We start from the raw sequence: 26,677 nt of genomic DNA on the forward strand, positions 1-26,677 counted from the left end.
ATTCTGATAATTAATTTGATAACTAATTTTTGTATATATGTAATACAGCTGGTTTTAGAAAATCACCAACCCCCTTTTTTGCAAATCACACATTTATATAAATTTTATCCTGATTTATTGAATTAAACAGAATTTGTTTTAAGAAGAGTAAATATTAATTCTCATATTTATCAATTTTCTTAAAAGACAATGCGGTTGCTATCCGTATCCACTAACACCGTTAGCCATATTTGCTTTTCGGAGAAGTGAAAAGTGAGAACTGAGAACTCAACCCACGGCATCCGAATATAACGACATTACCTACGTGATACCGTTAAATGAATTATATGTCCGTTTTGTACCAACACCAAGTTGTGTAGGTTTAGGACAACTCAATTCCTTTTTTTCCTTCCAAACAATGTCGTGTTGGAAGGGGTGTTTACTCTTACAACATCATGTTTTGCTAGGTACTTCCAGACCAAACCAAACTATACAATATGTGATAAATCAGAGTTTTGTGTCAAAAGTGTAGACACCAAATATTAGCCATTTTATCTTTGGCAAATGAACCATAAAAACAATTCTAACGGGATACTACTATATCATTTTAAAGAAAGACCAATATAATGTAATTACTTATATATTCATTAAATTTATTAAATAAACATTATAATGTGGTTAATAAATTAAAATGAAATCAAGTATTAGAATGACAAATCTCATATTAAATATCAAATTAATTTTTATAATATATGATCCTACAAATATTTATGTAATATCTTATAAGACCCAAAATAAAATTAAACTAAAATAAAAACTTAGAGATGCTCTAAGATTAAAGTAAAAATTTGGGAATCAACTTTTCTTTCTTTGTCTTGTTGATTGGAAGCGAATTAGAATTAATTCCTGGACTGTTTGTGACCAACACTAAAATTCACGACTTTTTTAGTATCGTTATTGGTTAAACTTCCAATCACACAACCCTAGATTGAAGGGTTAAATGGAACGTAAATTGTTACATGAATTAGATTCATAAAAATTTACCTTTCCGTTTTTGGGCTGAAACAACCAAATGCACCATATAAAAACCACCTGAATCAGAACATTTCAGTGGAGTTAGCCTGATGCCTTGATCCTCTAACAATATTATTATAATATAACGTTCCTATATTTAGAAGCCTGAATTCAGAAATATTATTAAACATAGTTATGAACAAAAAAGTAACCAGTCCGTAATAAGTCACTCCTTGAAGAATGGATCAAAATTAGGGTATAAGATACACCAAAAAGAGCTTGTAAGTTTTTTTAATAAATATATAATAGATACATTAAAAACTTAGGAATTGGTAGGAAATCAAACAAGATGTGTAGATCAGAGAAGAATACATATAATGCATGTATGGTTAGATTGATTGATAGTGGAGTAGTAAGTGGATGAGAGTAACAGAATAAGCAACATGTTTGTTTAGTAGTGAGGAGTGGGAAATGGAAAGGGTCCTTGGCACTTGGCAGGTGTTGAAAGGACAAGAATGAATGAATCAGCAACAGTAAGGTTGCAACACCACCATAACAATAACACCAAAACCTTGCCATTGTCCATCACATTCAATCACCCGTACCATTATTTACTTAAACAAACATACCTAATCTTATTTAATTCCTTTTTTATTGTCATCACCTACTCTCTCATATATCAATATATCATCATGGTCATAATTTTTTTTGTTTGCACCAGTATATCTATCGGACCAAAAATCCAATGACTAATTCTTCACAAGCTCGATCCATTCTCATGGTTCAATGAATATCGTATTTGGAAGAGATAGTTAAGGGTCAAAGACCCTCATCCATCATGGTCATATAATTATAATTAAAAAGTAATAAAATTACATTATTTGCATTAATGAACAAACTTAACTACCTTAACTAAATTACCAAGCTCCCCCCACACAAGCCCACAACCCTGCAAACAAAAATTAAAACCTGACCTCATGACAGCAATAATAATTTCATTAAACCCCAAAATTAAAAAAAGAAACCCAAAAAGGAAGAAGAGATAATCTCATTCTACATACATCCAAAGAGAGGAAGAGGATTCAATTAGATCGAGATGATCACGGTTTTGTTCTGTTGTTTTAGAATTTATACTTTTGAATCAGTGATCAAGAGCATTAGGGCCAGTACAGTAATTGAGAACGTGGCTCCACACCCACTGAACCAGATACTTACGCCTGATCCCATTCATGTTATACGTGGCACCATCGTGAGCGTCCAATACCTGACCCGTGTAAGATCCTCCCCCTCCAGTACCGTAGATCCCCTCGCAGAGATCCGCAATCTCAACGGGGAACGTCGGGTCCTGACCCGCATACCAAGCATTAGCTAACGGGTTCGTTGCAAGCTCCGCCATCTCATGTCCAATCACGCTGATCATTCCGTCAACTCCAACGTCGCTGTTAGGGGACTTAAACGGTTTCATGTTGGGAATGTAGGCGGGCACGGCGAACGGGTAGGCACACTGCCCGGGGCAGAGCTTCTCGGAGTTTCCAACCCAAGCATAGGGAAGTGTGTAACCAACCAAAGAGGGGAAAGTGAAGTAGTGGAAACCGCACACTGACGTGCAGAAATCTTGAACGTACACGTCATCAGCGGTTAGGAGGAGGTACAGTCCGCTGCGAGGGTTGATCGGTAACGGTTTAGTTCTGGCAGTTATGGCGCTCTTGATGACGGACTGGATCGACAGCCGCGTCAGGGACTTGCCATGGGAGTAGAACCGGTCGTTCTTCTCCTGGCCGAGCCGGACGGTTTTTGAGATGTTGGCGCCGGTTTGGTCCGTGTAAAGCTGGACGGTGCGCCACCACGCTGCCACGGAGGGGCGAGGGGAGTTCACGGCGGAGATCGAGTTGATGAACTCGCGGATGATCTTCTTCTGGTTGCGCTCCCAGCGGCCGTACCAGATTGTGTGCACCGTGATGTTGGTGGTGAGGACGGGGCCCATGTGGTACCGGAGCTTCACGAACTCCGATGAACCTTCGTACTTCTTTGAGTCGCCGAATGCGTAATCGGAGACGTTCATTCTGTTGGCGTTCTGCGGCCACGGCCTCCACGCCGCCGCCGGATCCGCCGCGAACAGAACCACCAACACTAAGATGGCGACATTGGAGTGAACCGCCGTGTTCATTTTAAATTTGTTTTAGTGAATGGGAAAATGAGGTAGCTGAGGGGAGTGAAGGAGTGAGCTCAGAAGCTGAGAGAGCTCCCAAGTACAAAACGTGAGTGATTCAGTGGATGAACTTCCTTTATACACACATATTCACTTTTCATTGTTTGTTTTTTTCAAATTATTTTCAGGAAATTTGAAAAAAAAAGAAGAGAGAAACAACGACGAGTAGTAAAAAATTAAAGAAAATTGGGGAAAGGAATAATGGAGTATTGTTTTTGGGGACATTGATTTGCGGGTAAGGGTAATGGAGGACAGTTAGATTCTTAAAGTGTATGTGGGGTCCAGAGAGAGAGAGAATTGATGATGAGGATGATGGCTGTGGTCGTCATCTGATTTGAGATTTTCCATCTCCTCATCTTTTGCGCGGGAAAATAGGTGTCTAGGGGTATTATGGGAATTTCGACGCCGGGCGTAAGGAAATTATATGGGAGAGTACTACTGAGTATTACGTGGTGTTTTGTGTTTTTGGTTAAAAAAAAAAAATGGGGGACCGCACCGAAAAGTGGTCCGAGGCAAAGACGACACTATTGGCCGTTGGAAACACCATCATGGATAAGCATCCATCATCATATGTTATGATATCCATGTCATACCCATACAACCCATCATAACTCTCCCTGCTCCCCTCTTTCTTTTTTACTTTTTCTTTATGTTTATTTATTCAACTAAAACAAAAGATAAATTACTGGTCTCTAGAAAAAACCACACAGGAACCAATTAACCTCTTTTTAGATGCAGCGAAATTTGAGAAAAGGAGGCGCAGGAGGAGGAATATATGAAATTAAAAATTGCAATATTTTTATAGGAAACATGAGCTAGCTTGCCAAGTAGAGAGTACATTTGCTTTAATACAAACAATAGGTCAATAGCAACATAAATGGGTATATAGAAGAGAAATTTTGGGAAGGAGGGGTTTGTGTTGAGGTCCACACCACATGGATCCGAATGCATTGATAGATAGATGAATTATGAATATATGGTTGCAATGCAAAACAAGAAGGAGAACCAACTATGTCAGCTGCAGTTGCCAGCATTGACATCACCCTGCTACTGTGCTTGCATTATCAGCTACATAATTTGGATTTGTTCCAACATTCAGGACTGCTTTGTCTCTTGCTCTGTTTTCTAATAATGTTTGTAACCGTCACACAACTTCAGTTTGCTTTCAAAACTGCTCCAATCACGCCTCTTCATGAGTTTCTATATCCATCAGAGGGAAACAAACTGAATTATGTGATCAATAATCTGCTTAGTTTACTTAATTAATCGATGGCTTACTATGTTATGTACATGATATAATAACAAACTAATAAGTTGGTTAATGGGTTTGCTTTGAGTATTTATGCTGGGATGGTTGTCAGAATAAATAAATCTTTGTTGGAAAATTTATTGATCAGGTAAGTGTTGCACATCTAATTTCCATAACAAGATATCTTTGTTTATTTGGTAGGTATATAGTATAACTGAAGTGAAAGCTTGATTTTCAGGATCTGTTGTGCATTACTTCATTTGTCTTCAGTCTGTTATGACTTATGACTTATTCCTAATCATGATGTAATTAATTCCTCCGATCCAAGGTGGTAATGTGGTATTACTCTTAAAACCTCAATTTCTCTATTTGCCTCTTTGGTTCATATATATATAGGCAGAAAATCTTACTATTTACCATCAATCACCTTTTTTTTTTTTTGGTTTAACAAAATCATACTTTTCTTCTTTTAGGCTGGCTGTCTTGGGCTTCCTTTCTTTATATTTATTTTGGGCTTCCTACCTTGTATGTTGTATCTTATCCAACTTTTTTATTTTGTCCAAAACAAAAATTATGGAGCTTAATTTGGAATTTATATTTTTTGGCCTAACACCCAGTTGCTAAACCCAAAAAGATATCAAGGCATAGTGTTTCTTCTTTTTTTTTTTTATGTGGAAAGTTCAAAACAAATATTTAGTACTCTCCTTTTTCTTGCCCACTGTTAAGCTATTTGGACTGCTGTCTAACATTAAGAATAGAGCCCAAAACGTAAATTAAATTAAGATTTAAGAGTGTTGAGTTTGCCAATAAGCTTTGGCTCTAATGACATTTCTTCCCCTCCCCACCTCAAGGTCTAGGGTTCAAATTTTAGAGAATACAATTGAAAAAAAATGTGATAAAATATGTGAGGAGTGTGTGGGTGTATTGTGTACCTAGGATTGAGGGGTTGTCCAATTCATTGACCAAAAAAAAAAAAGAGTGTTGAGTTTGAGGAAGACTCAATCCAAACGTTGTTTACCCAGACCAAAACCAACAATGAATATATTGTTCAGCAATAGGGGAAAAAAGGAGGGCAAACGCTTACATTTTTATATGATTTAAAAAAAACTATATTTAAGATTTAATTTTCACCAAAAGTTCACATTCTATCCACCAAACTAAAGAAACTATTGAAATTATTCTCCTAATTTTAAAAATAAAGTTACATTTACCTAAATTTATTGATAAAATGTAAATTAACAGTTATTTTTAAAAGTAAAATATACTTTTTTTCTAACATTTTTTTAAAAAATTGAAGAATATTTTTAACATTTAATTTAGGTTTAATTATTTTGCAGGTCTTTATAGTTTTATTGAACTTTTAATTAGGCTTTATATATTTTTTATTTTTAATTAAATTTTTTTATCATTTAATTTGTTTTAATTAAGCCTCAATTTACATTAAACGTCAAAAAATGCTAGTAAATTATAAATTTGTTGTGATAAGGAATGAGTTGGATGGTCATTAATACTTGGGCGGCTCAGTTTCTCAATAACAAAAGGCTTTAATGAAGTTTGAAAAATCAAAGCTTAATATGTGTATAAATAGGAGGTTAAGCCTCCGTTAATAACACACAAAAACAACAAGCATAAAACAATTCTTCCTATTTCTTTATGTTACAACTATTCTGAATATTTCTCTCTCTCACTTTTTATAATATTAGTAAATATATTAATAATCTCTATTATATTGAGATAGTAATATTTCACAACACGTTATCAGTACGAGACTCTGATCAAAATTTAGGAAGACTTAAGTAACAAATTTTCATTATGTCGAAACTCTCTCATCTTGAATTTAATGCTCTTGATATATTTGGAAACAACTATTTATTATGGATACTAGATGCTGAAATCCATCTTGATTCAATAGATCTTGGAGATACCATTAAAGCTGAAAATAATATATCCCAGAAGGATAAAGCCAAAATCATGATTTTCCTTTGTCGTCATCTTGATGAAGAATTGAAAAATGAATATCTCACATTAAAAAATACTGAAAATCTGTGAAAAGACCTTGAAAAAAAGGTATAATAATTAAAAGACGGTGATACTTCCTCAAGCCCGATATGAATGGACGCACTTGCATCTACAGGATTTTAAATCTATAAATGAATATAATTCAGCAATGTTTTGAATCACCTCACGAATGAAATTGTGAGAAAAAGATAACTGATAATGACATGTTAGAGAAAACATTCTCGACCTTCCATGCCTTGAATGTGCTCCTGCAGCAGCAGTATCGAGAAAAAGGATTTAAAAAATATTCTGAGTTAATTTCTTGTCTTCTTGTTGCTGAATGCAACAATGAAATACTTTTAAAGAATCATGAAGTGTGCCCAACTGGCACCGCCCCATTTTCTGAAGTAAATGCGACAAATCATAACTCCAGAAGAGGTAAATGGCAAGGTTTTAGAAACCAGAAAAATTATGGAAGAAAAAAGAATTATGTTCACAAAAAAAGAATCTCACCAGAAGTAGGATAAAAAAGAAACACTAGACAAAATAAATCAATAGAGGATAAATGTTTCCGTCGTGGTGGAAAGGGCCATTGGTCGCGTACCTATCGTATCCCAAGGCACCTAGTCAATTTTTATCAAGCATCTTTGAAAAAGGATGACAAAGGAAAGGAAACAAATTTTGTTTCAAATGATGCTGAAAATTCTACCACTCATTATGATGTATTTGATTTCTTTGAGGATGCTGAATGAAATATTGGCCATTTGATCAATGATGGAATAGTTTAATATGTGAGTTTGTTAAGTACTCATGTAAATAAATAATAAACTTGTTAAATTTTATTTTCTATGCATCTGAATTTCAAGTACGATGAAATATTTATGAATTTCAAAATTACTGAAAGTGCTAAGATAATAACAATAAAATTTTTAGTATATACTATATTTCTTAGAAAAATATTTTTAATTAAGAAAATAATTTTACTGTACAAATATTTCTACTCATTTTATTATTATTTGTCTTTGAAAAGAATGACAAGGACATATAGTGAAGATGTTTGCCTTACGGATAGTGCAAATTTGCACACCATTCTCAAAAGTGATATATACTTTACCCATCTTGTGCCAAAAGAAGAATATGTTAATACTATTATTGACTCAGACAATGTGATAGAATGCTCCGGAAGAGCTATAATTTTATTTTTTGGAGGAACAAAATTGATAATAAACAATGCACTATTATCTACTAAGTCTCTAAAGAACTTATTGAGTTTCAAATGGATATCATATTGAAACAATGAATGAGGAAAGTCATGAGTACTTATATATCACAACTCATGATTTAAATAAAAAGATTATATTAGAAAAGTTACCTTCACTTTCATCTGGATTATATTATACCAAAATTAGTGCAATTGAATCACATGCCATAGTAAACCAGAAGTTTACTAACCCAAATGAATTCATAACTTGGCATAATCGATTGGGTCATCCAAGACCAACCATGATGCGGAGAATTATTAAAAACTCCCATGGACATTCACTAAAGAATCAGAAGATTCTTAAATCTAGTGAATTTTATTGTGCTGCATGTTCTCAGGGAAAGTTAATTTTAAGGCCATCGCCAGTAAAGATTGAATTTGAATCCCCTGAATTCCTAGAAAGGATTCAAGGCGATATATGTGGACTTATTCATCCACCATGTGGATCCTTTAGATATTTTATGGTTCTAATAAACGCATCTTCGAGTGATCACATGTGTGCTTATTGTCCTTTCGCAACCTGGCGTTTGCGAGATTACTTGCTCAAATTATTCGATTAAAAGCACAGTTTCTAGAAAATCTAATCAAAGCAATTCATCTTGAAAATACTGGTGAATTTCCTTTCCAAGCCTTTGATGCTTATTGTATGGCTAACGGAATAAGTGTTGAACATCTATTAGCTCTTGTTCACACACAAAATAGGTCAGCATAATCACTTATTAAACACCTCCAATTAATTGCTAGACCCTTACTTATGAGAACAAATCTCCCAACCTCGGGTTGGGGGCATGCTATTTTATATGTCGCAGCACTTATTCGTGTGAGGCCAACAAGTTACCATAAGTTCTCTCCTATGCAATTAGCTTTTGGCCAGCAGCCAAATGTTTCCCATTTAAGAATATTCGGGTATGCGATATATGTTCCCGTTGTACCACCTTCTCACGCCAAACTGGGACCCCAAAGAAAATTAGGAATATATGTTGGATATGATTCTCTCTCTATAGTAAGGTATCTTGAGATACAAACTAGGAATGTATTTAAAGCTCGATTTGCGGATTGTCATTTTGATGAATCAAAATTTTCAACATTAGGGGGAGAGAATAAGCTTCCTGAAAAGGAACTTAATTGGAATGTATCATCCTTAATGTATTTGGATCCTCGATAAGGGAAATATGAACTAGAAATTCAAAAGATTATACATTTGCAAAGAATAACAAATGAATTGCCTTATGCATTCTCCGATACAAAGAGGATAACCAAATCTTATATACTAGTGAAAAATGCCCCAATTCAAATTGATGTCCCGGTCGGTCAAATAGCCACTGAAACAAATTTACGCCAGAAGTGTGACAGGCCTGTCGGTTCCAAAGATAAAAATCCTCTAAAAAGAAAAGAGGTAAATACTATTCCTATTGAAAAAGACATAGTAAAGACGATTGCAGTTGTCCAAAATTATGATATAGTTTTAACGCCAGAAGACGTTCAGGTACCTGAAAATTGTGAAAATGACAAGATCTCGATAAATTATGTCTATACAGGAGAAAAATGGGACCAAAATAAGACAATTGTCGATGAAATATTTGCATATAATGTGGTATTAAATATCATGCATGAAAGTAAGGATCTTGAACCAAGAACAATCGAAGAATGTCGACAAATGAATGATTGGCCAAAATGGGAAGAAGTCATGAAGGCTGAATTAGACTCACTTGCAAAACGTGAAGTCTTTGGACTTGTAGTCCGTACACCAGAAGATGTAAAACCTGTTGGATACAGATGAATATTTGTGAGAAAATGAAATGAGAAAAATGAAGTTGTACGCTACAAAGCTCGACTTGTATCACAAGGTTTTTCACAAAGGCCCAATATAGATTATGAAGAAACATATTCCCCTGTAGTGGATGCAATAACATTGCGTTATTTGGTCAGTTTATCCGCATATTATAAACTACATATGCATTTAATGGATGTGGTAATAGCCTACTTATACAGCTCATTAGATCGTGATATCTATATGAAAGTCCTTGAAGGACTAAAGATATCTAAACCACCCAATGAATATTCGCATGGGTTATACTTAGTCAAATTGCAAAGATCTTTATACGGTCTAAAGCAATCTGGATGAATGTGGTATAATCTGGACGATAGCAGCAACCTCCTCTAATTATGTTGAAATACTAGTGATACATGAAGCAAGTCGCGAGTGTTTTTGGCTCAGAAGTTTGATTCAATATATTCTATCATCATATAAACTGATTGATCATAAGATAACTCCAACTGTCCTGTTTGAAGATAATACAACATGCATGTTCAACTTAAGGGTGGATACATCAAATGTGATAGAACAAAGCATATTTCTCCCAAATTATTCTCCACTCATGATCTTGAAAATCAAGGGACAATTAATGTCTAACAGATCTGCTCAAGCGATAATCTGGCAGATTTATTTACAAAGGCACTCCCAAAATCCTCTTTTAAAAGATTGGTACATCAGATTCGGATGCCCCAATTTCGAGATATTAAATAATGTCGTCCAGAGGGGGAGACTGTACTCTTTTTTCTTTTGTCGGGTTTTTTCCCATTAGGTTTTTCTTGACAAGATTTTTAATGAGACAGTCTCCATCACAAAGGATATTATACTCTTTTTCATTCACTAAAGTTTTTTTTTCATTAGATTTTTCTTTAGTAAGATTTTAATGAGGTATAATCCTAAATGGTCATCCAAGGGGAAGTGTTGTGATAAGAGATGAGTTGGATGGTCATTAATACTTTGGCGACTCAGTTTCTCAATAACAAAAGACTTTAAGAAAGTTTGAAAAATCAAAGCCTAATATGTGTATAATTAAGAGGTTAAGCCTCCGTTAATAACACACACAAAAACAACAAGCAATAAAATAATTCTCCATCTTTCTTTATGGTACAACTATTCTGAATATTCCTCTCTCTCACTCTTTATAATATTAGTAAGAGTTAATACTCAAATTCGTCCCTGAAAGATACCTCGATCTCCATATTAGTCTCCGAAAGACAAAGTTAATCAAAAGAGTCCCCGAAAGTTACACGAGTGAATCAACTTTGTCCTTCCGTCAATTTGCTTGATGACATGGCTAATGTCTGCTCACGTGGCACGTTAACTTCCATGCTGGCAGAGAAGGAAAACGACGCCGTTTTGAGTGAATGTCCAGATAGACATGATTTGACGTCGTTTTGTGGGCAGCGTGGATTCAAAACGTTGCAGAGTGGATTCACCCTCTTCCATAACAAGTATCTCCATGGTTGGCTCCAAAAAGTTTCGTCTCCCCCAAGCCATGCCCTAACCCCTTCACCTTGCATTCGAACATCGCCATCCACGTTTCTCGTTGTTGGTTGACGATCAAAGCCGAGTAGGTGTTGTTACTGAGAACAGTGGTCGTCAGCTTTGTTAGCAACATTGATTGTGGAAGAAGCAATCGTGAAGGTTAGAGGTAAGCATTAAAGTTTTTTCCTTTTTTTGAAGTCAGTTTGTAGCCTGATGACCTAGGGGTGGCGTTCTGTATGTCTCTGTTTGATTAGGGGTAGGGGATTGAGGAGCCTAAGGGTTTGTGTGACTGTTGTTTAAGTGTCAGAATGCATTGCTTTGACTGCCGTTGTGATGATATTGAGTTATGGGTCTTTCATGTTAATGAGGGTTAGTGTGCGTTGTTGCATGTTTGTTTTGGGGTTAGGGTTTGTTATGTTATGATTGATAATAGCCAGTTGTAATCTGTGTGGGCTAAGGATGTTTTCTTTTTTCTGATTGTAGATGGAAGGTCCTCCGATGACCTTTGTGTTTCACCATGGGGATTGTTCAAGAAGAATGCGGAAGGAGATATGGTATACGAACCCGATAATACAGAGGTGTTGATGGGGGTTGAAGGAGACACGCTTGACGTCTTCTTTGTAAGGGGTTATTATAGGGAGTTGGGTTACTGATGAGCGGATAATTTATACGCTTTTTGGCATTGTTTTTAGGTAGTTTTTAATATGTTTTAGTCACTTTTATTATATTTTTATTAGTTTTTAAATAAAAATCACATTTCTAGACTTTACTATGAGTTTGTGTGTTTTTCTGTGATTTTAGGTATTTTCTGGCTGATATTGAGGGAGCTGAGCAAAAATCTGATTTAGGCTGAAAAAGGACTGCAGATGCTGTTGGATTCTGACCTCCCTGCACTCAAAATGGATTTTCTGGAGCTACAAAAGTCCAATTGGTGCGCTCTCAATTGCGTTGAAAAGTAGACATCTAGGGCTTTCCAGAAATATATAATAGTCCATACTTTGCTTAAGGATAGACGAGATAAACTGGCGTTCAACGCCAGTTCCATGTTGCAGTCTGGCGTTCAGCGCCAGAAACAGGTTACAAGTTGGAGTTCAACGCCAGAAACAGGTTACAACCTGACGTTCAACTCCATAAATAGCCCAAGCACGTGAGAAGCTTAAGTCTCAGCCCCAGCACACACCAAGTGGGTCCCAGAAGTGGATTTCTGCACTATCTATCATAGTTTACTCATTTTCTGTAAACCTAGGTTACTAGTTTAGTATTTAAACAACTTTTAGAGATTTATTTTGTACCTCATGACATTTTAGATCTGAACTTTTTACTCTTTGACGGCATGAGTCTCTGAACTCCATTGTTGGGGGTGAGGAGCTTTGCTGTGTTTCGATGAATTAATGCAACTATTTCTGTTTTCTATTCAAACACGCTTGTTTCTATCTAAGATGTTTATTTGCACTTCAATATGATGGATGTGATGATCCATGACACTCATCATCATCCTCAACCTATGAACGCATGCCTGACAACCACCTCCGTTCTACCTTTGATTGAATGAATATCTCTTGGATTCCTTAATCAGAATCTTCGTGGTATAAGCTAGAATCCATTGGCAGCATTCTTGAGAATCCGGAAAGTCTAAACCTTGTCTGTGGTATTCCGAGTAGGATTCAGGGATTGAATGACTGTGACAAGCTTCAAACTCACAAGGGCTGGGCGTAGTGACAGACGCAAAAGGATCAATGGATCCTATTCCAGCATGAGTGGGAACCGACAGATGATTAGCCGTGCGGTGACAGCGCACCTGGACCCTTTTCACTGAGAGGACGGATGGTAGCCATTGACAACGGTGATCCACCAACACACAGCTTGCCATAGGAGGAACCTTGCGTGCGTGAAGAAGAAGGCAAGGAGAAAGCAGAGATTCAGAAGACAAAGCATCTCCAAAACTCCAACATATTCTCCATTACTGCAGAACAAGTATTTAATTCATGCTCTTTTATTTTTCGCAATTCAAACTGATAATTATAATTAACCTCCTGACTAAGATTTACAAGATAACCATAGATTACTTCAAACCAACAATCTCCGTGGGATTCGACCCTTACTCACGTAAGGTATTACTTGGACGACCCAGTGCACTTGCTGGTTAGTGGTACGAGTTGTGAAAAGTGTGATTCACAATTCGTGCACGAAGTTTTTGGCACCGTTGCCGGGGATTGTTCGAGTTTGGACATCTGACGGTTTATTTTGTTGCTTATATTAGGAAAAATTTTTCTTTTTGGTTTAGAGTCTTCTATTATTGTTTTTTGTTGAAATTTCTTTTTTAAATCCTTATTTTCTCTTTTTAAATTTTTCAAAAAATTTATAAACTTATAATTGAGTTTTTTTGTTTGAGGTTAGTTCCATATTTTAAGTTTGGTGTCAATTGCATGTGTTTCTTTTCTTTTAAAATTTTCGAATTTGTGTTCATTGTTCTTTCTTAATCTTCAAGTTGTTCTTGTTTATTTTCCTTGTTTGATCTTTAGTTTTTCTTGCTGTGTGAATTTTCTTGTTTTTCTTGCGCATTCTAGAATTATTGGTATCTAAAAATAAAAAAATAAAATAAAATAAAAATAAAATATTTTTTATACATTAAACACCTTGTTAAAATACTTTAAATTTATAACTCAATTGGCTAGAATGTTGTGTCTATGTTCTTGTGAATAGTTGCTCCTTTGAGTCTTTCTTTCTAAAATCTTTTCAAAGATAATTTTTCTTTGATTAAATCTTGTGTCAAGTTTTAAGTTTGGTGTTTTCTTGATAGTTCTTATTTAATTTTCGAAAATTAGTTTTTGGTTTTCTAAAAATTTTAAGTTTGGTGTTCTTTTCTTATGTTCTTGAGTCCTTTGAGTCTTTGAATTTTTGTTCTTCGTGTTCTTGTGAATCTTCAAGGTGTTCTTGAGTCTTGCTTATGTTTTGATCTTAAAATTTTTATGTTTGGTGTTCTTTGATGTTTTTCCTCCAAATTTTCGAAAATAAGGAGCATTAGATCTAAAAATTTTAAGTTTTGTGTCTTTTTATTGTTTTTCTCTTTCCTCATTGAATTCAAAAATATCTTTTTCCTTTATTTTAAGTGATTTTTCGAATTTTTCTTTTAAAAATTCAGATTTCATTTTAAAAATTTTATTTTATCTTATCTTAGTTTTAAAATTTCAAAATTCAAATCTTTTTAAAAAAAAATCTTATCTTATCTTATTTCAAATTCAAATTTCAAATTTCAACTACCAAAATTCAAAATTCAAAATTTCAAATTTCAAATTTCAAATTTCAAATTTCAATATTTAATTTTCAAATTTAAAATTTAAATTTCAAAACTTTTTAATTTAAATTCCTTATCTTCTCTTACCTAGCTTATCTTATCCTCTCTAATCTCAAATCCTAAAATCAAATCTTTTTCATATCTTTTCTTTTTTTTTTTCTTACAAGTATCTTTAATTTTAAGACATATCTTTTTCAAAACTTCCTAACCAATTTCTCTCCATTTTTTTTCGAAAATCCTCACCCACATCTTTTTCAAATCTTTTTAATTAATTAATTTAGTTTTCAAGTTTCTTTTATTTCTTTTTCTTCAAATTTTTGAAATTTTGGTCAATTCTTCATTAATTTTATTTTATTTTATTTTATTTTAATTTTGGTTTTAAAAAAAAATTTACAATCCATCATCTCCCTTTCTCCATCATGGACAAAAGTGGAAATGAGCAGTCCAGAAGGACTCTGGGGTCATATGCTAATCCCACTACTGCTTCATATGGGAGTAGTATCTGTATACCCTCCATCGGAGTCAGTAGCTTTGAGTTGAATCCTCAGCTCATTATCATGGTGCAGCAAAGTTGCCAGTATTTCGGTCTTCCACAGGAAGAACCTACAGAATTTCTGGCACAGTTTTTACAAATTGCTGACACAGTACATGATAAGGAAGTAGATTAGGATGTCTACAGATTATTACTATTTCCATTTGCTGTAAAAGACCAAGCTAAGAGGTGGTTAAATAACCAACCTAAGGCTAGCATAAGGACATGGAAACAGCTATCAGAAAAATTCCTGAATCAATATTTCCCTCTAAAACGGATGACACAGCTAAGGCTGAACATCCAAGGCTTTAAACAAGGAGATAATGAATCTCTTTATGATGCTTGGGAGAGATACAGAGAGATGCTAAGAAAATGCCCCTCTGAAATATTTTCAGAGTGGGTGCAGTTAGACATCTTCTATTATAGGCTTACAGAGAAAGCTCAGATGTCTTTGGACCACTCAGCTGGTGGATCTATACACATGAGAAAGACAATTGAAGAAGCTCAAGACCTCATTGATACAGTTGCCAGAAATCAGCATCTGTACCTAAGTAGTGAGTCTTCCATGAAAGAAGAGGCTAAAACAGTAACTGCTGAACTCAGTCCTGCAGAACAAGTTACTGAATTCAATCAGCAATTAGATTTTCTAACAAAACAGCTAGCCGAATTCAAGGAGATACTACAAGACACAAGAATAGCTAATCTGAATATGGAAGTACCTATTACTACCATCCCTGAAATATGCATTTCTGGGAGAAGGTGACACTTTTCCGGTGATCATAAGCTCTGCTTTAAATCCCCTGGAAGAGGAAGCGCTACTTCAAGTGCTAAGGACACACAAGACAGCTCTTGGGTGGTCCATAAGTGACCTTAAGGGCATCAGCCCAGCAAGATACATGCACAAGATCCTATTGGAGGATGATGCTAAGCCAGTGGTTCAACCACAGAGGCGGCTAAATCCAGCCAGGAAGGAAGTGGTGCAGAAAGAGGTCACTAAGTTACTAGAGGCTGGGATTATTTATCCTATTTCTGATAGCCCCTGGGTGAGTCCTATCCATGTTGTCCCTAAGAAGGGAGGTATGACAGTGGTTCATAATGAAAAAAATGAACTGGTTACTACAAGAACAGTTACAGGGTGGCGTATGTGTATTGACTACAGAAGGCTCAATACAGCCACCAGGAAGGATCACTTCCCTTTACCATTCATAGACCAGATGCTAGAAAGACTAGCAGGTCATGAATACTACTGCTTTTTGGATGGCTATTCAGGTTACAACCAAATTGCAGTAGATCCTCAGGACCAAGAGAAAACAGCATTCACATATCCATCTGGAGTATTTGCATACAGAAGAATGCCTTTTGGTCTTTGCAATGTACCTGCAACCTTTCAGAGGTGCATGCTCTCTATCTTCTCTGATATGGTAGAGAAATTTCTGGAAGTCTTCATGGATGACTTCTCAGTATTTGGAGACTCATTTAGCTCCTGTCTTAACCATCTAGCACTTGTTCTGAAAAGATGCCAAGAGACTAACTTGGTTCTAAATTGGAAAAAATGTCACTTTATGGTGACTGAAGGAATTGTCCTTGGGCATAAAATTTCGAACAAGGGAATAGAGGTGGATCAAGCTAAGGTAGAGGTAATTGAAAAATTACCACCACCCACCAATGTTAAGGCAATCAGAAGCTTTCTGGGGCATGCAGGATTCTATAGGAGGTTTATAAAGGATTTTTCAAAAATTGCAAAACCTCTGAGCAATCTGCTAGTTGCTGACACGCCATTTATGTTTGACACAGAGTGTCTGCGGGCGTTTGAAACTCTGAAAGCTAAGCTGGTTACAGCACCAGTTATTTCTGCACCAGACTGGACATTACCATTTGAACTAATGTGTGATGCCAGTGACCATGCCATTGGTGCAGTACTAGGACAGAGGCATAACAAGCTTCTGCATGTCATTCATTATGCTAGCCGCATTTTAAATGATGCCCAGAAAAATTACACAACCACAGAAAAAGAGCTGCTTGCAGTGGTTTATGCCATTGACAAGTTTAGATCATACTTAGTAGGATCAAAAGTGATTGTGTACACTGACCATGCTGCTCTTAAATATCTACTCACAAAGCAGGATTCAAAGCCCAGGCTCATAAGATGGGTGTTGCTTCTGCAAGAGTTTGATATAGAAATAAGAGACAAAAAAGGGACAGAGAATCAAGTAGCTGATCACCTGTCCCGGATAGAACCAGTAGCAGGAGCATCCCTCCCTCCTACTGAGATCTCTGAAACCTTTTCGGATGAGCAATTGTTTGCTATTCAGGAAGCTCTGTAGTTTGCAGACATTGCAACCTATAAGACACAAGGTTCTCCTTCTGTAACCATGGAGAGGAAGCATGAAAAGCTTCTCTCAATACAGAGTCAAACAAAACCCCCACATTCAAACTCTAAGTTTGGTGTTGGGAGGTTCCAACCTTGCTTTGATTATCTGTGAGGCTCCATGAGAGCTCACTGTCAAGCTATTGACATTAAAAAAGCGCTTGTTGGGAGGCAACCCAATGTTATTTAATCATATCTATTTTATTTTATTTTTGTTATTTCATGATTTATTAGGTTGATGGTCATGTGAAGTCACAAAAACTACTGAAAAATCAAAAACAGAATGAAAAACAGCATTGAAAACAGCACACCCTGGAGGAGAGCAGTCTGGCGTTTAAACGCCAGAAACAAGCATCTGTCTGGCGTTTAACACCAGAAACAAGCACCAAGCTGGCGTTTTAACGCCAGAAACAAGCAGCAGTCTGGCGTTAAACGCTAGGATTGCACAGCAAGGGCGTTTTACACGCCTAATTGGAGCAGGGATGTTAAGTCTTTGACCCCACAGGATCCCACAGGATCTCCACCTACCTCACCATTCAAATTCAAACCTTTCCCCTCCCAAACCCACCCATTCACACACCTCCATCTCCTCCATCTTCTCCACTTCTTTCTTCTTTTGCTCGAGGACGAGCAAACCTTTTAAGTTTGGTGTGGTAAAAGCATTGCTTTTTGTTTTTCCATAATTTAGTGGTAGAGCAATTGACTGCAAATCAAAGAGCTATGAGGGAGGAGCAACAAAGGCAAGGAAGAGACATAGAGGAGCTCAAGAGCACCATTGGTTCTTCAAGAAGAGGAAGACGCCACCCTCATTAAGGTGGACCCATTCCTTAATCTCCTTGTTCTTATTTTCCTGTTTTTCGTTTACTATGCTTCATGTTTAATTATGTTTGTGTCTTTACTATATGATCACTAGTATCTAAGTGTCTATGTCTTAAAGATATGAATGTCCTATGAATCCATCACCTTTCTTAAATGAAAATTGTTTTCTGAAAAAGAAAAAGAAGTACATGAATTTTGAATTTTAAAATAGTTTAATTATTTTGATGTGGTGGCAATATTTTTTGTTTTCTGAATAAATGCTTGAACAGTGCATATGTCTTTTGAATTTGTTGTTCATGAATGTTAAAATTGTTGGCTCTTGAAAGAATGATGAAAAAGGAGAAATGTTATTTGATAATTTGAAAAATCATAAAAATGATTCTTGAAGAAAGAAAAAGCAGTGAAGAACAAAGCTTGCAGAAAAAAATGCGAAAAAAAAGCAAGCAGAAAAAGCCAAAAGCTCTTTAAACCAAAAGGCAAGAGCAAAAAGCCAATAGCCCTTAAAACCAAAAGGCAAGGGTAATAAAAAGGATCCAAGGCTTTGAGCATCAGTGGATAGGAGGGCCTAAAGGAATAAAATCCTGGCCTAAGCGGCTAAACCAAGCTGTCCCTAACCATGTGCTTGTGGCGTGAAGGTGTTAAGTGAAAACTTGAGACTGAGCGGTTAAAGTCGAGGTCCAAAGCAAAAGCAGAGTGTGCTTAAGAACCCTGGACACCTCTAATTGGGGACATTAGCAAAGCTGAGTCACAATCTGAAAAGGTTCACCCAGTTATGTGTCTGTGGCATGTATGTATCCGGTGGTAATACTGGAAAACAGAGTACTTAGGGCCACGGCCAAGACTCATAAAGTAGCTGTGTTCAAGAATCAACATACTGAACTAGGAGAATCAATAACATTATCTGAATTCTGAGTTCCTATAGATACCAATCATTTTGAACTTCAAAGGATAAAGCGAGATGCCAAAACTGTTCAGAAGCAAAAAGCTAATAGCCCCGCTCATCTAACTAAGACTGATCTTCATAGATGTTTTTGGAATTTATTGTATATTCTCTTCTTTTTATCCTACTTTATTTTTAGTTGCTTGGAGACAAGCAACAATTTAAGTTTGGTGTTGTGATGAGCAGATAATTTATACGCTTTTTGGCATTGTTTTTAGGTAGTTTTTAATATGTTTTAGTCACTTTTTATTATATTTTTATTAGTTTTTAAATAAAAATCACATTTCTAGACTTTACTATGATTTTGTGTGTTTTTCTGTGATTTCAGGTATTTTCTGGCTGAAATTGAGGGAGCTGAGCAAAAATTTGATTTAGGCTGAAAAAGGACTGCAGATGCTGTTGGATTCTAACCTCCTTGCACGCAAAATGCATTTTCTGGAGCTACAAAAGTCCAATTGGCGCGCTCCTAATTGTGTTAGAAAGTAGACATCCAGGGCTTTCCAGCAATATATAATAGTCTATACTTTGCTCAAGGATAGATGACGTAAACTGGCGTTCAACGCCAGTTTCATGTTGCAGTCTGGCGTTCAGCACCAGAAACAGGTTACAAGTTGGAGTTCAACGCCAGAAACAGGTTACAACCTGGTGTTCAACTCCAGAACCAGCCCAAGCACAAGAGAAGCTTAAGTCTCAGCTCCAGCACACACCAAGTGGGCCCCAGAAGTGGATTTCTGCACTATCTATCATAGTTTACTCATTTTCTGTAAACCTAGGTTACTAGTTTAGTATTTAAACAACTTTTAGAGGCTTCAAACCAACAATCTTCGTGGGATTCGACCCTTACTCACGTAAGGTATTACTTGGACGACCCAGTACACTTGCTGGTTAGTGGTACGAGTTGTGAAAAGTGTGATTCACAATTCGTGCACCAGTTACATTGAAGCTGGAAACTGTTGGTGGAAAGATCCTGGAGTTCCCCTTTCTTCAGGGTTGAGAAGCTTAGTGACAGACGCAGACTTGGTTGCCATGTGTAAGGATTGCAGAAGAAACCACAATCTGATCAATATCTACCTGGAGAATTGTATTTCTCAGCCTTGTATAGTAGACCAGATTGAGGAGGAAGTAGTGAATGTGGAAGCAGAAAGGTTGAAACAGGGGAAGTATTTCGAAGCTAAGAAGTGCAGTTCCCAACTTGTGAAGAAACCCACAACAATTGATCCTCAGTCCAACAAGCAAATCTCTCACCCCAACAGAACAACCTCACAGCCCAAGTCACAGCCCAATCCAACAATGAAGCCCATATCTGAGCCCAATCAACCAAAGGTGAAGCCCATGTCTCCGCCCAATAAAGTAGCCCACCAACCCAAGAAGACAACATCTCAGCCCAAGAAGACAACTGCTCAGCCCATGAAGCCTGTTCCTCAGGCCAAGAAGACCAGTTATCAGGCCAAATCAGTCCCACCTCAATCAAATTCATCATTAGAGACAGCCAATAACTCACAAGGGGCAAAGGACAAACAAAATAGTAGTGGCTGCAGAGTCACAAGATCTGGAAGACAAGTGAAGGAAACTCCCCTCCAGGAAGATGATACTGACTCTCATGACTCTTATGAGAGTACTGAAGATGAACTCTATAGGCCTCCAAAAGTTGTAGGAGACAACCTCTATAGCAGTGACAGTGACATTGACTCTGGGAAGGGAAAAAGAAGTGGAGAAGGGGACAGCAGGTCTGAAGTTAGACAGAAGCAAAAGCCCCCTAAGAAAAGATTAGCTGATAAAGAGATAGACACTGATGATTCCAACTATGAGGGGTCTAAAGATGAAGAAAGTTCTGATTCTGGTATGTTAATTCCATAAGGGTTAGTTGTTTTTTTAACTATTTTGCAAATATTAGTGTTTCTTATGTGTTCAACTTTTTGTTACCAGATTTAGATGATAGTGATGCTGCCTCAGATGCTGACTCCTGGCATTCAGAGGATTCTGATAAGGTGTTGGAGTCTGATGAAGAATCACCAGTTGTATACCCTCAGTTCAATGAGAAAACAAAGTTTGGGGAGTTGAAATTCGAGGTCAGTATGGTATTTAAGTCCAAGTTTGAATTCATGCAAGCAACTAGGGATTATACAATCCAGTGGGGTAGAAATATTCTTTTTTCAAAAAATGACAAAGTTAGAGTTAGGGCTGTCTGTAAGTCTGAAGATTGTCCCTGAGTAGTTTACTATGCATGTAATAAACAAGATGGATCTTGGCAAATTAAGACACTGGTAGATAGTCACACTTGTCCAAGAAGGAGGAAAAACAGAGCAGCAACCTAAACCTGGACTCTGAGTAAACTAGTACCTAAGCTTAGAAAACACCTAACCATGAAGCATCGAGAGGTTTATGACTGGTTTGTTAGAAAGTGCAACGTCTATCTGAATAGCACATGCATTACAAGAGCTTTGAAAGCCGCTAGGAAAATAGTCGAAGGTGATGAGATAGCTCAATATGGGTTGGTGTGGGACTATGCCAATGAGTTGCTGACTAGTAACCCCGGCTCCACAATTCAAGTGTCTGTTATCCCCATGCCTGAGAGTCCTCCCCTGTTTGATCACTTCTATGTTTGCCTTGATGCCTGCAAGAGGGGGTTTAAGGCTGGTTGTAGACCCTTAATTGGTCTTGATGGAGCGTTTCTGAAAACACTACATGGGGGTCAGATTTTAACAGCTTGTGAGCAGGATGCTAACAATCACATATTTGTGATTGCTTATGCCATAGTCAGTGTTGAAAACAAGGACAATTGGAAGTGGTTCCTTGAGTTACTGCACAATGACCTGGGAGACTATAGGGAGAACAAATGGTGCTTCATTTCAGACATGCAGAAGGTTAGCATTTTCTTGAGTTACGATTAGGAATTAGTAGGACTGTTTTGGTTTAAAGTTATAACATTGAGGGACGAGTTTGATTTAATGAAGTTATTGTATGGATGAATTTGATTTGTTATCTTTTCATGTCTCTTTTAACTTGCAGGGTTTAATACCAGCTGTTCAGGAAGTATTTTCCAAGGTACACCATCGATTCTGCGTCTGGCATTTATGGTGCAATTTCTCAAAACAATGGTCTAGTACTGAACTGAAAGATATGGTTTGGGAGTGTGCTCGGTCTAGGACAACAGTTGAATTCAATAGAAACATGAATAGAGTGAAGCTACTTAATCAAAAAGCCTGGGAATATCTCGACAAATGGCCCAAAGATGCATGGACAAAGGCCCACTTTAGTGAACTGCCAAAGGTGGATAACATCTGCAACAATGCTTGTGAGTCTTTCAACGCGAAAATCAAGCATGACAGGGGCAAGCCGATTCTGACATTAGCTGAGGAAGTTAGAAGAATCATCATGAAGAGTATTGTTGACAATCGGAAGAAGCTAGAGAATTATCAAGGGATTCTCCCCCTGTTCAGCAGAGTAGACTTGAAGCCATGACAACGTTGTCTAGCCACTGGGCTCCTATGCAGCTGTCATTTTTGGCAACTCACAGGTAAAAAATTCAACATTTAGTTACTGTCATCTACTTTTATGCACGATCTTCAAATAATGATTGATTTGTCTTTGTAAGGGATGCCATGTATGCATGCAATCTCGGCTATACAGGATAAGAATGACAAACGTGCTGAAGACTATTGTCACGACTGGTTGAAGATGGAAGTGTACAGGAAGATTTACTGCTTCAATGTCAATCTAGTGAAAGGTCAGGATCTGTGGAAAAAAACTTCACACCCAGCTCCCGTCCCACCACCATTTAAGGCAAAGCTTGGAAGGCCAACGAAGAAAAGGAGAAGGGACAAAGAGGAACAACCTACTGGGTCAAAAACAAAGATGAAGAGGAAGTATAACCCTATCAGATGCATGTATTACAGTGAGATAGGACACAAGAAGCGAAGCTGTGCAAAGAAGAAAGCTACCGAAGCTGAGGAGCATGCTAGGCAGCTGCAGCTACAACTAGCTGTGGTTGCCCCTGCTACAGAAGGGGCTGCCCCTGAAGCAACCACTGTCCCAGCTGAACCTAATCCAGCTCCATCACCAAGACAGACTCCAACAGTAATTGATATTAGCCAGTGTGACAGTATACCACCAACCCAAGAAACACAACAGGTAATCTGCCATATGTGATGTATTTTAAACATTTCTTATTTCATAAATCTAATTTCTTTTATAAGCTAAATCTAAATCTAGATGTACCATTAAATTGTGTAGGAACAAGTCACTGCTAGGCCATCCAAGTTAAAGGTCATTAAAGGGAAAGCCAGACTGCAATCATCTCCTAAACCTACTGTAGCCGCACCAGTCGCTATCTCTGCTGAGACAATCAAGGGGACTAGTTCAGCCACTGCTAAAAAACTGGCCGACTTTATGACCTTCGTTCCTACTCCAGCCTTCAAGCCCCCAAGAAAGACTGATAAATGACTTTGATTAGTGTTGAAATGTATTCTGGTTGAATTTGTTTTTGTGTCAGGAGACTTTATGTTTTTTTGAACAGGGCAATTGAAGTTCCATGATCTACATTTTGCTTATCTATGTAACTGAAAGTTGTACTATGCCCTTTTATTTTGGTCTAGGATACTTTTTAGGTTTTGAATCATCATGTAAAAGCTCATGACTTTGATGTGGTCTGTATCCTATGGTAAACCTTTTTATTTTGGTCCTTAAGAAAATGTGACATCTAGCCTTCTATGGCAACTCAATGTTTAAGAGTACTTTGACTACTCAATATTTAACACTACTTTGACTACTGATTATGTCCATTCCTTAGTACATCTTACTTTAATAGTGAGCCGAATTGGTTTGGAACCTTTGAATTGGATTGTGTTGTCTTCATATAAAAAAAACCAAATGCAACATCTATTCTCATTCAATGGATTCGGATTTATCTCATTACACCATCAAGTGTTTGGAATTTACTTTACTTGGAATGAGACAACAAACTACATACAATCACATTAAGCACAACTACCACAAACAGGAAAACTATTAACATTTTCAATGCTTTTACTTCAGCTTCCAAGCTGCCCAGTCTCCATGCCACCTTCAACCTCCATTCATCACATTTACTATCAACCTGCAGCTCAGCCCCATAATCTCTCTTTGTTCCACCTTGGCCCACCCCTTCATACTCATCATCCTCAACCCACTTAAAGTAGTTGCAGTGACTGCCCTTCTGAGAATTCAGAAATCAGAAAATAAAAAATTAAACAAAATCCCAACACACAAAACAACATCGAAAACCCTTAACGTCTTACACAACACTCACCCGGTACCTTGGACATGCACGGAAAAGTTTATCTGGATTCTCCGCTGTCCCAGATTTTCTTATCGCAGCCTTCAACCCACAGAAACATGATTCCTCATGGGTTTTCCTCCTGGTTCGCATTAAGGCGCTGGAACCATTACTGCCGTTCGAGAACGACGACACACCACCACCACGCCCTCCATTTCCTGCCTCCAGCGTCAACCCAAACCACCAATTTGAACACGAACCCAGGCATATGGCCATCTGATTGATGAAGGCGACCTATTTATCGTGGAATTTAGGATTAAGTTTCAAACACTTAGGGACTTATTTGAACTGTTTTGCCAAACTTACCTTATCAGCAATAGGTCATGACACCTTGGCTTCTTCCACGTTGGAAGCTAACCACACACGTCAGCAACCGTTAGCCAGGTCACCAAGGGAGTTAACGGAAGGATAAACGTGATTAACTCCTGTAACTTTCGGGGACTCTTTTGATTAACTTTATCTTCCGAGGACTAATATGGAGATCGAGGTATCTTTCAGGGACAATTTTGATATTTAACTCATATTAGCAAATATATTAATTATCTCTGTTATATTGAGATAGTAATTGTGATGAAAATTATTATCTAATTATACTCTTTATTTTATATTTATATCTTCCTTAATTATTTATTTCACAACAAAATTTACTCATTTAACATATTCTATACTTATAATATGGCTCATATGAATTGAGAATTCCTCTCCTAAATATTTTTTTTCTTTTTTTTTTTACCGTATTGAGATAATACGTAGATATATAGATCTAAGTTAAGAAAACTCTCTTCTCCTCTCTTTAGAATGTTCTATATGAAGGAGTCTCAACCTCAAAAAAGAAGACACTTATATTTCTGCGAAAAAGTAATAATCGTATTCTCTTCATCTTCTACCTTCATATGTATCTCCATTTCTATCTTCATCTTCTACTTTTACTTGTTTTTGTTCTTCTTGTACTTGTTGTTCTTCATGTTTTGTATATGCAATTTTTTTCCTATTTCATGTGCTTTTACTTGTATTTTTCTGTTGATCACAAACATCATTTTTAGTCTCTGATATATTGAATTTGTTTACTTGTTGAATTTCTAGAGGAGTTATATTTGTTAGGATAATCGAACACTTCTTTAATTTCATTTGAAATTATATGATGTTCGTCAAAATCATTGGAACCACTTTTTTTTTAATGGAGGTCTATTCCTAAAACTGCGTTTGCCATTAATTTTTTCTCCTCTTACAATTTGTTCTTTTACACCAAACAAAAAAAATTCAAAATTATTTCAAAAAATCTAATCAATTATATAAAAAATATTTTTTTTTAAATAATAAGAACAAATAAAATCACATCAAATTAAGTTATTAATCTTTTATATAGATTGCAATTTCGTAGATTTATTTTTAAGCTGAATCTTTTTTTTTTTTTTTACTAAAGAGAGAAAAACTCGAATTCGCGACCTCTTAGATGAGTATGAGAATATTATACCATTTGAGATATAACTCATTGATTTTAAATGTTGTTTTAACTTTATTTGAGTTTTCTGCTATATAAATACTATCAATTTATATTCAATTAAAATGACTCCCAATTCAGGCTTGGTTTGGTAAAATTTTTTGAAGACGTGTTTGTGGTTTTTAAAAGCTCAAACTCCTCATTTTGTATTTGGTAAATAAAAAAGATCATGTGCTTGTGCTTACCATCTTTAAAGCTGCATTTGTTTCTGAGAATAGGATAGGACAAGATACTGAGAATAGGACATGATAAGACACTGATGGACAGAGACACAAAATTTTGTGTTCTTGTATTCTATTTGGTAATAAACTAGAACAAATTATGAAAATCCAATTTATTCTCATTATTTTCATTCAAAAAATTTGAGATGAAAAATATAATAATAAAAAATATAATTATGAAAAATTAACAAGAAAAATGAAAAAAAAAAAATAAGTTGTGTCACTCGTTAGTGTTTCCGTGTTCTTCTTGTCAAGATGGACACAAAATACACTAATTTTTAGTATCTCCAAATACATTGTCTCTGTCCATGTCTCTTCTGTCAAATACGATTTTGTGTCCCCTATATCCTAGTGTCCTGTCTCTATAAACAAACGCAGCCTAAAAGATCGGATACTTTTGAAAGCAAGAGCTTTTTAAAGTTGGCTTATGCTTTTCAAAATTTAAAAGTCTAATATAACCTCATATGTCAACTAATTTTTAAATTTAATACTTGTATTTATGTGTATTTTTAAATTTTAAAAGTTATTTTACCAAACGCAATTGTTGTTGCTTGTATTTATTAGCTATGTTTAATTTGATTTACCAAACATAAATGTTACAACTTTTAAAAAGTCATTTTTTAAAAATTAATTTTTATAAACTACTTTTAAAAAATAAAAATTTTACCAAATTAGATTT

At 36.3% G+C, this 26,677-nt stretch overlaps 1 protein-coding gene across 1 annotated transcript; it reads right to left on the bottom strand.

The window, feature by feature from the left end:
* On the bottom strand, nucleotides 1,790-3,380 carry LOC107629738 (protein EXORDIUM-like 3). Its single transcript, XM_016332620.2, has one exon. It carries the CDS (start codon nucleotides 3,158-3,160, stop codon nucleotides 2,135-2,137), a length of 1,026 nt encoding a protein of 341 aa, XP_016188106.1. The 5' UTR covers nucleotides 3,161-3,380; the 3' UTR covers nucleotides 1,790-2,134.

Source organism: Arachis ipaensis, chromosome B03 (genome assembly GCF_000816755.2).
Source record: "Arachis ipaensis cultivar K30076 chromosome B03, Araip1.1, whole genome shotgun sequence".
NCBI classification, from domain to species: Eukaryota; Viridiplantae; Streptophyta; class Magnoliopsida; order Fabales; family Fabaceae; genus Arachis; species Arachis ipaensis.